The following is a 15,178-nucleotide window of genomic DNA, read 5'->3' on the forward strand; positions in this document are numbered from 1 at the left end:
TTATATGTTCTTTCTAATCTTGCCTGTATTTTGACAAATGTTTCTTAGTAATAGTTGTTAAGTAGTTTATTTTTGAAACCTTTAAACAGATGCTACTAAATATCACTATAAAACACCAGTTATGGACTCCAGTTCTGCAGTAAATGGTGTATTTAACAGGACAAGTGTGGGCAGGCTTAGGTGTTGAGATGGAGGAAAGGGCTATGTGGAATGGCTGATAAGAAGGACTGAGCAGTTAAATGACATAAAATGGATATGAGTTGGTGAACCGCAAAATATTCTTCTATTTTTGAAAATCTTAGATGAGTAATTGTCAACTGTGCCATCTGTAAGTAATTTGGGCTTCCAAATTTGTGGCAATTAAAACTGCCTAGCATCCCACTCCAGCCCTGTGTTTTATTCTGTGTACAAGTCAGTACTGAAGACTAATCTCTTATGACATTAATCGTCTCATGACGAGAGATGGAATAAATCATGGTAGCCCTTCCTCTCTTCACTCATGAAGATAAATGCCGTAACACGATGGCTGATCTTTGTTATGACACTAACCATTATACATTTAACAGAGATGGCAAAATCCCACTGACAGATAACAAAAGTTTTAATTCTCTCTTTACACATTCTATGAGAAGGCTATGTTTCTTTAGTTCAAAACGAGGACTTATCATAACTGCTCTCAGAGCAATTTAAACAGTAGATCTGGATCGTGCCAGTGAACTCTAATCTGTACACAATGATGTCATGATTCAGACTAATGAAAACTGACATGAAACAATCATGCAAGTTTTGGAAGAAAAAAAACTGCATGACACTCAAGGACTCTTAAGACTACTCTTTTGTATTGTCTGTTTTGACAAGGAAGAATAACTCCTATATAAAACAAACAGGCAAGCACCACCCTTCCCCTCCTGAAGTGAAAACACAAAACCCCAACCCAGACACCAACATGAGAACCCACAGACAACAAACCCAAATCTTTCATAATTTTTCATTTTGTGGAGATTTATGTTTTCCATTTTGCCATCAGTGCTTGAACAGGTGGGCTGAAGGAATGAAAAGTATCTTTTTGTTGTGTCTATGATTGCAATGGACTTTTAATTTTTCTGGCTTTATCATTTGCTGTAGACCTGTCGGTAATTTCTTTCCCGGTTCTCTATGCATTAGACACATTCTGGTCTTTTCTTTCTGGGATAAAATTACTAAGAAATATCCTTAGAAATTTTCTGCATCTCTGCTTGCTTATTAATTCGAAAGGAGAAATGCTATGTATCATCTTATGAGTGAGAAAGAAAGCAAACAACTGAGTTGTTAAGTTTATAGACTTCCCTTGTGAGGTTAAGAGAATCAATGTGACTTGTACTGGCTTTTCACCTAAGCATCAAAATGTGCTGTAAATTTCATAAGGTAGTTTCATGCCATTTATCTGAATCAAAATGGAAATATAATTTTTACAGTTTTATGTTTGCTGTCATTAACCATACTTCCATACCATGGATAGAAATGCTTTTTGGTTGGTTAAATATATTCATGGCCAATGGAATCTATGTCAGTTGCAGCATGAAGCTTTTCTTACCCTTTTTACCATTTTAGTGAGTGAGCTTTACCTGAATGAAATGCTTAAAATGGCCAAGAAGAATGTAAAAAATATTTAGTTAGAGCGCATGGTTTAAATTATTCTGTTTGTATTCTGCTATCCTTCCCTCCCCTCCTTTTTTTTTTTTTGTTTTGTTTTCTTTTCTTTACTTTTCCTTTCTTTTTTTCCATCTGAAAATCTTAGGTTGTGTCTTTAGGACACTGTCTAACAAGATATGCTCTGATAGTAACGCAATGGCAAGAAAACCGGCATAACTGTCGCCTCCTGTTAAATTTGGTACATTCAGAGAATAGCCAGTAGGAATCTTATTTCTCACATTAAAAGTAACCCTTACACATTACATTTGCCTGAGGAAACAAAGCAATGAAAGCTTTTTAAACAATCGCATATTCATCGTTGATTTTTTTAGGAAGTTTTGATTTTTTTTTTTGTTACTATGCTGAAATATAAGTTAGGCTGTTAGCTTTCAGTCTCGGAAAAAAATGTCTATCAGCTTTTGGTAGAAAGAACAGCATATATGGAAGCAAATATGTTTGGGGCTAGGTACTTCTTAGTATTTTTTATTTTTCTTGTTCCCTTTGTAGTGGTGAATGTATTCACACTGGTAGTAGTTCTTCTGTTATATGTAATATAAAGGCAGATGACAGGGTACTCTGATCCATTAGTTCCAGTCACCTAAGCATGGCCTCTCTTCATTTTGTACAAGTGTAGGTGCCAAAGGGGAATTTTCATCCCTGCTGAAATTGAAGGCATTTCATTATCATGGCCTATGTGATCACTGAGTGAGTACAGATTTTAGTATGGTTTTGGGTGCAGAGCTGTGTTTTGCTCCTGGAATAGCAATTCATAGCTATAATCAGCTTTGACCCATGTTTTTCAGCTTGATGCACTGATACAGAAATTGAAGCTTCTCTGCCCATTTCGTTTACAGTAGAATATGGTTTACAAACAATGGGAGGTTCACAATATGGTTTGTCCTGTCAGCAACTAAGAGCTACAATGTGCTGCTCACTGTTCAGTATTGACTACTTTAGTAGCATTCATCTACCTGTGGTGGGGTGGGGTTTGGGTAACCCATGGAAATGAACTGCATCTGTATGGATGTGCTGATGTTTCATGAGTTAGAATGCATAGGAATTTGCTGTGAGAGTGTAGTGTTGTAAGGTCAAGGGAAGAAAGGTATTTCAGTACGGATGTGGAAAGGTGGGAGGTACAGTGGTAGGGCTATTGCAACACCTCAAAGAAGAGAGTGACACTTGGAGAGTAGAAAAGGCTGGACAGAGTGAGAAGCAATGGGATATTGTGATAGAAAGCAAGAAGAGATATGGCTTGCATGGCTAAACAGAAGTCTGCAGGCTGGACTGCACTGTCAGAATTGAGCAGTCACTCCAAAAATCTGGTTGCTCTGTCGCTTGAACTGAAGTCATCGGTAGTAATCCTGCTGCTAATAATGGAAACCATGCTGGGGTAGCAAGCTTGACATTCTGCTCACGGGGGTATGTATCTTTGATCCTCATTTTATAGAAATCTGATAGGATTCTGTGTGCTCACTGCATTCATGCTATTACAGTCACCAAGACATTTATGTATCTATGCTGACAGAGCCTTTAAGTGAAGTTCCTGGTTGCTCGGATGGGCTGATTGTGTTAGTAAAAACATATGAAGGTTTTCTTTTGTTTCAGTATGTCAGACCAGATCAATAAGTTATTATAAGTCAGTCATTGAAAACTTTACCCTACATTTTCTGGTGTGATGTATGAGGCCACTAGCAATGGCAGGATGTCATTGCTGCTGGAGTTTGTGCCTTTAAAAGGAATAACACAATTGTACATTTAATTTTAACTGAATTGTAATCCAATTTCTTTTGAATTCGAAATGTCAAGTGTACAGTTTATCTGGAATTTCCAAAGCACTGTTACTGCCTTTCTATCAGAACAAATTAAAAAAAAACAAACCAAAAAACAAAACCCAAAAAAACCGCCACCAACTAAAAAAAAATAAAAGGATCAGGACATCAGAACAAGCCTTAAAGCAGCCAGTAAAAACAATGCAATGAATAAACTAATCATTCAGCTTCTGTCTTGCTTTTCCCTTGTATTCAGTATTTTAGGAACTGCAAAGACCTTATGTATCTGGCAGGTTGGCCAAGCTAGGCAGTTTCAGACCAACTTGCAAACAAATTCTGTGGTAGAAATTCTCTTGTAGGGAACACTCGCTGGTTGTTCTCTATAGATCATGCTACTGACCTATGAAGTGCTTTTAACTGAAAGAGGGCTGAGTAACAAATGTGTTTGGTGTACTTCAAACCATCTGAATTCTAGAGGTCAGTATCACCTCAAACACTAAAAATAGGTGTGGACTAGGAAGCATGTGCATAACTGATATTAAAAATTAATTTAATGTATTTCAATAGATTTGGGGTATTTTCATGTGTTGATTTCTTGTTCATGTTACATCTTTGTTCCTTTCCTTGCTTGATCTTACTTTTTCTTATCTGGAGTGATGCATGGATTACAGAAACAGTTTCATAGTATGGAGCGGACTGCACAAGACATGTCCTATGGAATGCACCTTCTTCTACTCAGATTTTATAACTGCAACTACTCAAAGACAGAATTCGTATTATGAGAATTGTTACTCCTATTTTGGCTTCTTTAAATATTTTTGTAGTTGGAAACTACTCTTTATTTTTCTCTTAAGTGCCGTCAGAAAGAACTCCATGAATATCTGTTTGAGAACTCACGTTAGTATAGATTGTAGAGCATCTTCCCTTCTTAGTTTAATCCCTCTTTCCTCTTTTTCATCTATCATGTACCCTCCCTCTTCTCAACCTTCTTGCTATTTTCTCCTCTCTGTGCATCTCTCTGCACTTATTTTCTTTCCCTACTCTGTACCTTGCTCTACCCTCATCTCCTAACCATTTGCCCATCTTTCTTCACACAAAGGGCTTTGAACTTTTACTAGGCTGCTGCTAATTCCCCAATGACTAAAGCCGTTAATCAAAAATGAATACAAAAGATTTTAGTGGGGCATTTGCCAAAATAGAAATCAGTCCTCCTGTTAACCTCACACAAGCAGCTGGAAAATACAATGTGGGGTGGCTTTTTTTTGTGTGTGTGTGGTTTTTTGGGTTTTTTTTTGTTTGTTTTTTTGGTAGGAAGCTGTTCTTGTACCCTGTTTGTGACTCCATCTTTCAACTCATTAATTTAGTAATGGATGGCTAGACACTAACATACGTTTTCTGCTTGGCAGAAGGAAAGTTATTTTTCTGTTCTTTTATTCACCCTGCTGTCTTTGGGCAGTAAAGATTGTCTTATTGTGCAGTTCAGCCTGACTTGTATATGAGCTGTTGAGTGGGAGCACTGGCAAAAACTGTACTGCTCCTCTTTCTCCCCCCAGATTATTTAACTAATGTTCTAAAGGTAATTGCTTCAGTTTGTGAGTAGTGGCTTAGCCTATAGTTTGACCAAGCAGATGTGATAAAATGATCCTGACTTTTTGTCAGCTACCTGACCTTCAGATCCATGCGGGCAGATTGTAGAAATGGAAGATGCTTTGGCTGGTTCCAGCTAACTGTATTCTGGCTGCACAATCAGCATCATCAAGAACATCAGACTAATCTGCCTGCTGCTTTTGGGCCACAGCACAGTATCAGGTTACACTTGGTTCTTTTTTAGAATAATCATTTTCTGTCAGCATAAGAACCAGTAGCTTCAGGAGTAGAGGCTGCTTCTCTTGTGAAGCTTTCTGCAGGAATGTTCATAGGTGGCTAGAAGGCCAACTTTCTAGTTTACCTTTCTTCACTGTCCCTCTAGTGGATGAAATGCAAATGACTATGCAGATCCGATTCAGGCAGTCCAAGCAACTGTGTATGTAAATAAAACTAATAATTTCATCAATTATATAGAGGATTGCTTCTGATTTTGTAGACAAACTGATCAATCAGGATTTCTCTCTTATGCGAAGCTGCGAGTCTCTAGAGTTTCGTTGTTAACAGTTGACTGAAAAGTGGTTTTTTTTTCCCAAGGTGGCAACTGATTTTTTTGAGCAGTTGTCAATGCACAGAAGGTGATATATGCCCTGGTGAGAAAAGTAGTTTAAATTTCTTTTTGTCCTGTGTAACTGGCATGACTTTTCCAATTAAGCTGGGATTGTATGTGTTTGTGTCATCTGTGTAATTATTTAATATCTCTGAAGTTGTGGGTAGGCGGTACAGACCTCAAAATTTGCCAGGCTGCTATCATTTGCTAGGAGATTTCATTTCTACTGTGTTTGGTTGGGATGAGACCCCTTCTCTTTGAGCTATTAACCAGGGTTTGAATGAACATCAGGAATGTGTTCAGTGCAGTGACTACTTCTGCTCTCTTCTATGTTGCCCTGATGGGTGTCAAATTATTTGTCCCAGTTATTGAGCGGCTCTTCCTTTTTAAGGCTCTGTGGTTGAATGGCAGGAATAAATAGAGCATATTTGATCCTCTGTGATAGAGGTTGCAGTCAGCATAAACCATTCCTCTGCCGTTGTCCTTCTTAAAATACATTAAAGTAATCATATTCTTCATGATGGTGCTTTGGGATGTTTTAATTTCAGCATTATTAGCCACTGGCCATGAGTGTTGGTGGATGGAGTAGGGGGAAGGAGAAGGATATTTAAAACAGATAAAGGCTTGCTCCCCTCATGTGCATTACTTTTTCTGACCAAGAAGTCTGTGAGAACTATGCTACTGCGCTTTAGTATGTTATTTGCCCTAAGGTACAGTTAGTAATTCAGTTTGAATTTCTAATAATATTTTTTAAAGTCTTACAAACGCAAAATGGATTGTGGGCTTTTAGCAGTGTTAATGGTGAGATATAGAGGAAAGAGGCACTAGTTCAATTATGAGTTCAGTGTATTCATTAGCTCACAGACTCTTAAATAATATTCTGATGCTATTTCCCATTACTGGAAGAAGAAAATGAGATTATCATTACAATATTTTTACAAGTAATTACCTTTATTTTCTTACTTTGATAAATGATTAGGTTAAAATTTGGAAGGGAGAAGGCACAGCATGGTGGGAGGGGAAGGAAAAAAACATCCTTGCTAAGGCTCTCTGCTAAATTAATCTTCATTCTGATAAAGAAAACAAATGAGGTAGACAATAACAGGTTTTTCAACTTAAACAGTGCTTGAATTGGAGAATTGTTGCTTTTCAGTAAGTATATGAACAATTCTCTAAATGAAAGGGTTTAAAGGGTTAGATGAACAGAGCGAAATTCATGGGGTGTATGAACTGCAGCCTACGCTGCATGTCCGGCATGAAAAAATCGACACAATGGGCAATTGTTTGCTCCAGCACTTCCAGCCTGTCTAACATACTCTGTATTACAGTTTGTCATTATACCCTGAATGTGTTCAGTTCATACTGTGGTATTTGAAATTTGCCTTGTGTGTTTGATTAAACTTTCTGTAGTAGTGTTATGCATCCTGCTTGTTGGTTTCATTGTTGTTTGATGAAGATGATCTTCTCTATCTATATGTCTGGCCATTGTTTTCACAGCTAGTTCAGTGCAGCTTCTTCAGCATAGCCTGCTCTCCATTCTCCCATTGTCCATGACAGGGTGACTTCTGATGTTTGCATAGCTTTACTGTTTCCTTCCCATCACTGTCATACTTGTGTGGTAATACTTGGCACCTTTACTGACTTTATAGAGTAGGATGTGATGTCGTAGAGAAGGGGACAGGGCTACCCAAATTTTCTCAATTGCAGGGAGGAGCTGCCCAGGTGTGCTGAGGGGCCTGTACTCAGGAAGAGAAACAGGGAATCCTCCACAGTGAGTAACCCCACTTTCAAGTGCACACAGTTTCCTTCATGGCCATGTCCAGTACAGTGTAGTTTCCTCTTCTGTCCTTTCCAGTTTGCTCTCTGGAATGTTCCCAGTTCAGTTGCCTTCTTTTCCCTTTATTTTTGTGTGTTCTCATTTTAACTTGTCCTTTTTCTTTGTCTTTTTTCTGAAGGTTAAAATTTACATTTTTTGTCTCTTCACACCATTAATCTTTCCTCATCCTACTCTTAATCTTTATACACTTTGTCATTTTTCCAATGTGTCATTGTGGTTCTGTCACTGAAACATAGTATCTTTTCTGTTCCCTTGCTGTGCAATGGCCCTTTTCCCAGCCCTGTGCAGTTCCTTCTGTCCTTACTCATTGCTGTACTCTTTCCTACCCACTCTTCTTTCTTCTTTCAAATCACATTTCGGTTTTCCTTTCCTGGCAGGTCCCTTTTGAATCTTGCCTATTGATGTACACGAGATAAGCTCAGCTCAGCTCCCAGACCTTTCTAGTGCAGCCCTGACTGGAGCTGAAAGATAAAGGATACAAAGCTTATCTGTAACAAAGAAACAAAGGATTTGGTAGACTGTGTTTTGGCTGCAAAAAGGAAGAACAGGCAGTAAATTAGAGCTGTAAAATGGCAGGAGAGGGCTGGACTGGTCAAGTTGTAGTGAGTAGAGAGGCTTTGGCTTTAGATGAGCTGCTTGAATTACAGCCCTGACTAGTACCTTTTACAGTCTGGCAACTTGCATGATATGATGTGGTGATGTCTCTAGTTCCTAGTGGGCAGGTATCCACATAGTAGTAGCTACTTTCACAATTGCCATAGTTTGGTAACTACTAGAGAGAAGCTCAGGATCGGTTGAATTTGGAGACCAAGCTGATTTCTTATTTATCCAGGGCAGAAATGCAAGTTCTGGCTGAGATTTGTTGGCAAGACGCTCTGGGAGGTTTGATTACTGTGGCCTGTGCTGCACCTTATACTGCTGACTGAAAGGTTTCATTTTCCAGAGCTATCAGTCTGGCACTTACAAGACCAAAAGAGTGGCTGTTTGTTTAACAGCTTAAAAGTGATGGGGACGAAAAGGAAGTGGAAAACCAGAAAAATCTGTACAAGGTTGTGGTATCTGGAAAGAGGAGTGGGTTACTTCGGGCTCAATTGGAAAAGGCAAAGGAGTGGAAAACTGAGCTGAACTGGAAAAATGTACTGCACTCTGTCATGTAGCATCTTGTGTACTGTAACTGTTCTGACTACTTCATTTTTCATTGTTTTTAGAAACAAAAAGCATTTCAAAATTGAAACCTATCTGTGTAAATTATCACAGTAGATCCTGCTCTACAAATGGAAGGGTTTAAGCCAATTTTATTCCTGAGATCATGTCAAAAGCTAAGTGTAGAATATTCAGATGACCTCAAATAATTCTAAAGTAATAAAAAGCAAAACAGAAGACTCGCTGTCTCTTTCTTTTTGTTTTGCTTTGGGGTTATTTTTTTTTCCCTCCTGCCTGAAAGGAACTCCATTGCTGTGTCATAAAATTATTTGCATATTTCAACCCTTTCATTTGGAACCTGGTAAGAATTTTATCTGCAGAGGTAGCAGATAATGCACAAAAGAAGCGTGTAAATCTTATTCTTGCTGCAGTTTCCTGGATTGTATCTGGCTCTCCAGCAGATAGAGGACTCTAGTCTCAATGCTACTGTTCCCTGCCTTTCACAAATGATTACATAAAAACTGCATGATCGCATAAACTTTCCGATTCACAGGACAGCTGTCTTGTCTCTTACACATTTATTATTTCTTTTCAGGCATTGGAGAAGTACCCCAATTCACCGATGACTGCAAAACAAATACTGGAAGTCATTCAGAAAGAAGGGTTAAAGGAAACAAGGTCAGTGTTTATAAGTTCCCTATTTTTGCTACCCCTTTGAAAACCATCTAGGAACGGTATGTAGGTTTTTACAAATTGTAAATTGCTGGTTAGCACCTGAACTGATCTCCAGTTCCAAGGTGGGAAATACAGCTGATGGTTTTTGTTTGTTAGTTCAAGACTTTTAAATGGTTAGTGAGTGGCCTAACTTTGTATCTTTTGAAAGGAGTCTCTGGGCTGACACCAGTCCAGGGGCCTTTCTGTAGAAAGATAGTGTGATCTGCTTAGCAGCCCAGTGCTACTTCTTGTTTTTGCTTAAGGACTGAAGCTTGACAACTCGATTGGGTCTGCCACCATGTGTGTGGAGATGTAGTGTGAGATGGAGCTACATGCGCTCCTCATCTCGCTTGGATTTGTGGTTTGACACTTAAATCACTGTTACAACATGCTGGTGTTGCCTAAGTTAACAAAGGTTAGCAATAAAGAATTGGGAATGGAAGGAAAGGGAGTGTTTTAACACTGGGAGCTAATCTGTGTGGCTGCAGATGTTGGATATTGAGTTGCTCAATAACAGTGTACTTTAAATGTAGATTTCAGCTATAATCATTTAGCTATTATGGGATGGGTGGGTTATCTAGATCCTATGGAAATCCTCCATTGATATCTCATTCAGATGTGTGTGGAGCTTCTTGTTCCTCAAAGGTCACTGACTACTTGGTAGGTTTTCTAATGACCTGCAGATGGAAACTTGGGGAGGAAGTAAAATAAGGAAAAACTGGTTGGTTGGTAGGGGTCTCCTACAAGATGCAGTTTCCTCTTCTCCAAATGTTATAGTAAAAATTTTCAATTCTAATAAATTGTTTTAATATTTGTTGCATTCTCAAAGCAAAGGGGAAAATCCACATTCAGTTTTATTATATTCTTTTAGCGTGGAATCTAAAATCTGGGACAAGAGAACTTCAAAGCCTTTGTAGAGGAGGAGTAACACATTATGTCTGTTACTTCTGAGTTTATTGTTGTGACCCAGAAGTAACCATGCAATCTGTTTTGACTGTAATCACTCTTGTTCCTAATAAACAGACACTCTGTGATCATTTGCACTGTATAACCATGCACTGCTTTGTTCGTGGCCTCTCACATGCTCATAGTATCTATATTTTGGTAAAATTGCAAAAGAGATGGTGTGCAAGACAGAGTTGAATTTGCCACCTTTTACAGATATAAAATGCTTTAGTTCCTGTCAAGAAATTCCTTAAGTATATTTGGCAATGATGCCAAGGAAGCAAGAGGATGAAAACTTTTGAAAAGAATGTCCAAATGTGTTCTGCTGCAAGGATTTGCATACAACAAGAACAAAAGAACAAGAAAACTGAACTTTGAAAATCTGGTTTTATTAAGATACTGTTTCTCACAGCAGTGAATGGATTGCTTTTTCCTTCTTGCATTTCATGATATGAGATAACTGCATGGGAGAGGCTCGCGTGGCTGATAATAGGATTTCTTTGTAATTTTAAAAGTTCTCATTTCCCTGAACAATATATGAATAAAATTTTGTGTGCAAGACCTATGGGAGGGACTGAAGGCAGTGTTTTTACTATTTGGATTCTCATTTACCTTTTGTTTTAATGTAAAAGTTCTGTTTCTGCTACTTTTTAATATTCATTAAGTACAAACCTGCAAAGTTATCTGAGTGTCTAATTCTTAACGGGAGTCAATAAGGCATTTGACCTCATACACTTATTCGTTGATTCAGTCTCAGTGCTTGAATAATATTTTGCTTTCACAGACCTTTAATTCAAAGTCTCCCATTTACTTCATCCAGCTCTGCAGTTTCTTTCGGTGCCTTTCAGCCAGTATGGTACCTTTGCCATTGCTAAAGATAAGCTTCCCTGTTCTCTGTGCTGCAGCGAGCCAAGATGAGCAGGGGATGTAAATTTATGATGTGCAATCACCTGGTCATAAGCAGTAGAATGACAGCAGCTGTTTTTATTTTGTATTGATTTGTGTATTCTTCAAGTCTGAAATTGTACCAGTAATGTGTTACTGCTTCAATATACTTTACTTATTCCTTTATACTGATTGTTGGTAGAACCTTCGCAACACTAAATGAAGTTCTTCACAAATTTTCCTCTCTACTGTTCCGTTTATAGATGAATAAGATTAACTGGCTAAGTCATTTTTTCAAATATATTGCAGCATTAATTAATCTAAAGCTTTTTGCTGTGGTAGTAAATCTGAATGAATAACGTATGATTTTCAGCTATCTCATTGTAGTCGCTATGTAATCTTTAAAAAGACACCGTCAGACTACTCGGCCTCTTCTTTTTTTTATTTGTAACAAAGATATCAAATTGCATATTTAATTTCTTTATTACTCAAGTAATTAGATACCATAGAAGGAGAATTCCAAAGTTACAAAGCATATATGACTTAGAAATTAAAATAAAATCTTTCTGACGTGCTGTGAGAGATGTACACCTCAATTTTGTTTTTTAAATCTCTTTCTTGTTAAGGCGGTTGGTTGTAAAACGGTCAGCCTGCAGGCAATTCTTCTGCTACCTAGCAGGAGTTAAAAATTTTAACACAGACTTTTTGGGGATGTGAAAAATCCATGGGTTTTTTTGCAGACGTAGTAGGAGGTAACTAGACTACTGGTCAGAGTATGGTGTACTCTAGCCTCAGTTCTCCTTTTTCACTGTTGTGCTGTCTCGCTAGTTGTTCTCCATCTTGTATTTCTGCTCTATTTATTCCTATTAAAGTCTAGAATTCCCCTTATTGAATTGTATTCAGGTCTTCTGCAGATCATTTCTCAAATTTATTAAGATTGCTTTAACACGTAGTCCTGTCTTTCAGCATGCATGCGGCTTACAAAGTTTAGTGTCATCTGCTTATTAGAACTTGTTTCCTTTTGCAGCATTATATTTCTCTTCTTTGCTTTTGAAAGTCCCGTGAGAAAGAATGTCCAAATACTTATTAAGTCAGGCTATAGATACCCACTGCTGCTTCTCTAACTACAAGGTCTGATACTGCGTCATAAAGAATATTATGATAGATTTGAAGTAACTTGTTCTTGACAGATCTGTGTATTATTCAACTCAGTTTCTTAACTGCTAAATACATATATTTTTTTTATTCCATATTTTGGGGGAATTAAAACTCAGTTGCTGCACCTCTACTTCCTTGGCCCTGCCTTTTTTCATTTTTTTTAAAGGTAGTCACTAGACTGCTGCCCTCTACAAATTCTCAAAAATGGTTGTCAATAGTTCTGAGACTGCTTTGAATAGTCAGCGCTAAGTACCTTATGGGAAATTTCAATGGATTTAGCTTATTTGAGAACATCTCATTTATTTAATTATCATCTAATCTATTTTGTTCTGTGATTGTTCCTGGTGTTGATTTTAGTCTGATCATGAACATCTTTCTAATTAGGTGCCAACAAAAAAGGCAGTAGCATTCCTGTGCTTTTGGTGGAGGTGCTCAGTGCCACCTGTCATGGAGGAGCAAGCCAGTTTCCATTTTGTTGGTGTACTTACAGAACTGTCTTTGTGCATGGTGGGTGGGTGACTTTGCTCAAGCTTAAATTCCCAAAGGTCATTTTTTTCTTTTTGTGTTCTTTCTTATTTTCCTAAAATTGAAGAATCATCCCTTCGTGGATAGTCTGGGTTTTCGGCTGCTTCTTTGCCACTGATTCAAGTCAAACGTAGTACTGTCCTCCTTCCTAACTGCTTTTTTTGCACCTCCCATGTAAGGATTCTTGTTCTCAGCACAAGCCCAGGAACTTGCCAGATGTTTTTTTGTGCTGTTGTCTTTCTTTTCCCTAGAGGTTCCTGCATGGTCATAATAGGATATTTAAATAGGTCATGTGTTTGAAAAAATTTTGCTGATTCTCACAGAAAAAAGCTTCATTCTAATTCTCCTGGTTTCTTGCTATATTCAACTCTGACCCTAATACCATCCTTGGTTTTACCCTCTTATTGTCATTACCCAAGAGTTGCCTGTTGGACCACCAGGAGTAAGGTATCTAATCCCTTCTGTTTGGGTTGCTGTGACTTCATGAAGGATAAGGCCAATTGAAGTCTGCTTAAAATTATCAGGGATGTAAAAGTAAGACAGAAGTTGGTATGAATTAGGTGTTTGGATTAAGAAAGAGAAGATTGAGTTTAGACATAGAAGTCTTCCATCACGTAAAAGATGGGCACAAAGTAAGGGAATTAATTACCCTGCATGTCTGATACAGACATCGCAAGAAGCCTTTAAGTTGTAACTAGAAAAAGATTCCAATTGGATAGCACCAAGATTTTTTTTTTTCTAACAGGTATAACTGGTTTCTGTCATGAGCTGTAGAAGAGGTGTGAGAGATCTCTAAAAACTATTTTGATCTGTGTCTGTCAGGATTTGTGTAGATTGAGTTGATCCTGCCCTGAACTAGGGGAACGATATAGCGTACTCTTCATCCATGTTTTTCTATGATTTTTTTTAGATCAGTTTGCAGTATTTGGGCCATACATATTGGTTGAGTCCTGGGAGAGAATATCCGGCCAAATTCTGATAAATGTTTGATGCTAATAACCCTAGATTATGCCTTTGCTTTCTGTAGTTCCTTTTCTCCTTTGCTTGGTGAGGCTGGGAAATTGACATGTCTGGAAAAGATTAAAGCCAAAGATTCTCCTTACAAGTTAAAAGCCAGTGAACTTTGAAAATGGGATATGCAATGTTTAATTTTTTGGAGTGCAACATCAGCCCACAGCTATGCTAGTTTGCTTTCCTCCTCCAGTAGACTCAGGACTGTGAGCCCTGGAATGGCATAATTTCATAGTTTTTTTGGCTGTTCAGCTAGAGTAACTGACCTCTGTACTGTCAAGTAATTTTGGTTGTTCTGTTCAGGTAATTCATGAACAAGGTTAAAGAAGTCCCTTCCTTTTGTTCCATTTTTCAGGTTCCGGTAGGAATCTTAAACCTCTTTCTTTTGATGTGTCTTTGTTGATCTTCATTTTGACTATGAGAATCATGGCATCAGTCCTAACTTCTCCTTTTTTTCTTGGTATATTTTGTCATTTGCTATGCCAGATTAAGCTATCTATTGATTTATTGTTGTGGCAGTAGTCTTTCAGAAGACTAAGAAGAGATGTTAGCTCCTGGCACTGGCAGTAGTGCTGTTTCTTCTGCACTGTACAATGTTGATAATATCTATCATGAATGATATCATAACTTATTAAGTCTTCCGAGCCTAGGAAGGCAGCAAAGTATGACTAATAAATCTCAAGACACTCGTTTTTAGATTTACAGTCTTTGTGCAGAAATACTAAGCTACTGGGTTAGCTAAACTTAAACCCACTTTGAACTGCTGAGTGGAGTCATCAATGGAATAAAACACATGATCCTTGCAGGGTCTGTCTAGCTCTGAAGTGAGATGGTACTCCTGAAAATATTACTGTCACTTCTGCATCCTTTGATCTTTTTGACAGTTTCTCTTTAAGCCTTTGCATACTTCATCCTTGGAGCTATTGACTTAAGACCCTTCCTGAACGATGCTGTTTCTGTAAATAGGCTAAATGAGCTGGCAACTGTCTTCTGTTGTTTATCTTTTTAAAGTTTCTTCTTTTATTCTGTATGCATGTAGACAGAGAATTTTTTACTTCCTTTCACTGTAAAGTAATTTCAAGATGTCATTGTGATTCATAATTATTAGCAAGTCACAGTTTTTATCTTAAAAAAAAAAAATGTCCTCTAATAACCAAAACCACTTGAAAATGTCACTGGAAGGACCACAGTTTTTGTCTTAAGGCTCTGGTTGTTAGCAGAAGAGCACAGGCAGTTAAAAAGGTTCTGTGGTTGCATATTTCTCATTAGAATTTATTTGGGAGCCTCTTCAGCTGAAGGAGTGTATTGTTCTGTCTTGAAGGTAGT

The 15,178-nt window shown here is 37.9% G+C and overlaps 1 protein-coding gene across 1 annotated transcript in view; it reads left to right on the forward strand.

The window, feature by feature from the left end:
* ASXL3 (ASXL transcriptional regulator 3) overlaps window positions 1-15,178 on the forward strand; it is a 124,971-nt gene that overhangs the window by 13,637 nt on the left and 96,156 nt on the right. The window contains 2 exon segments of the mRNA XM_069854040.1: window positions 7,342-7,405; window positions 9,210-9,292. Of these exon segments, the coding sequence (XP_069710141.1) occupies window positions 7,342-7,405; window positions 9,210-9,292 (147 nt within the window).

This window comes from Phaenicophaeus curvirostris, chromosome 3 (assembly GCF_032191515.1).
Source record: "Phaenicophaeus curvirostris isolate KB17595 chromosome 3, BPBGC_Pcur_1.0, whole genome shotgun sequence".
Classification (NCBI taxonomy): domain Eukaryota; kingdom Metazoa; phylum Chordata; class Aves; order Cuculiformes; family Cuculidae; genus Phaenicophaeus; species Phaenicophaeus curvirostris.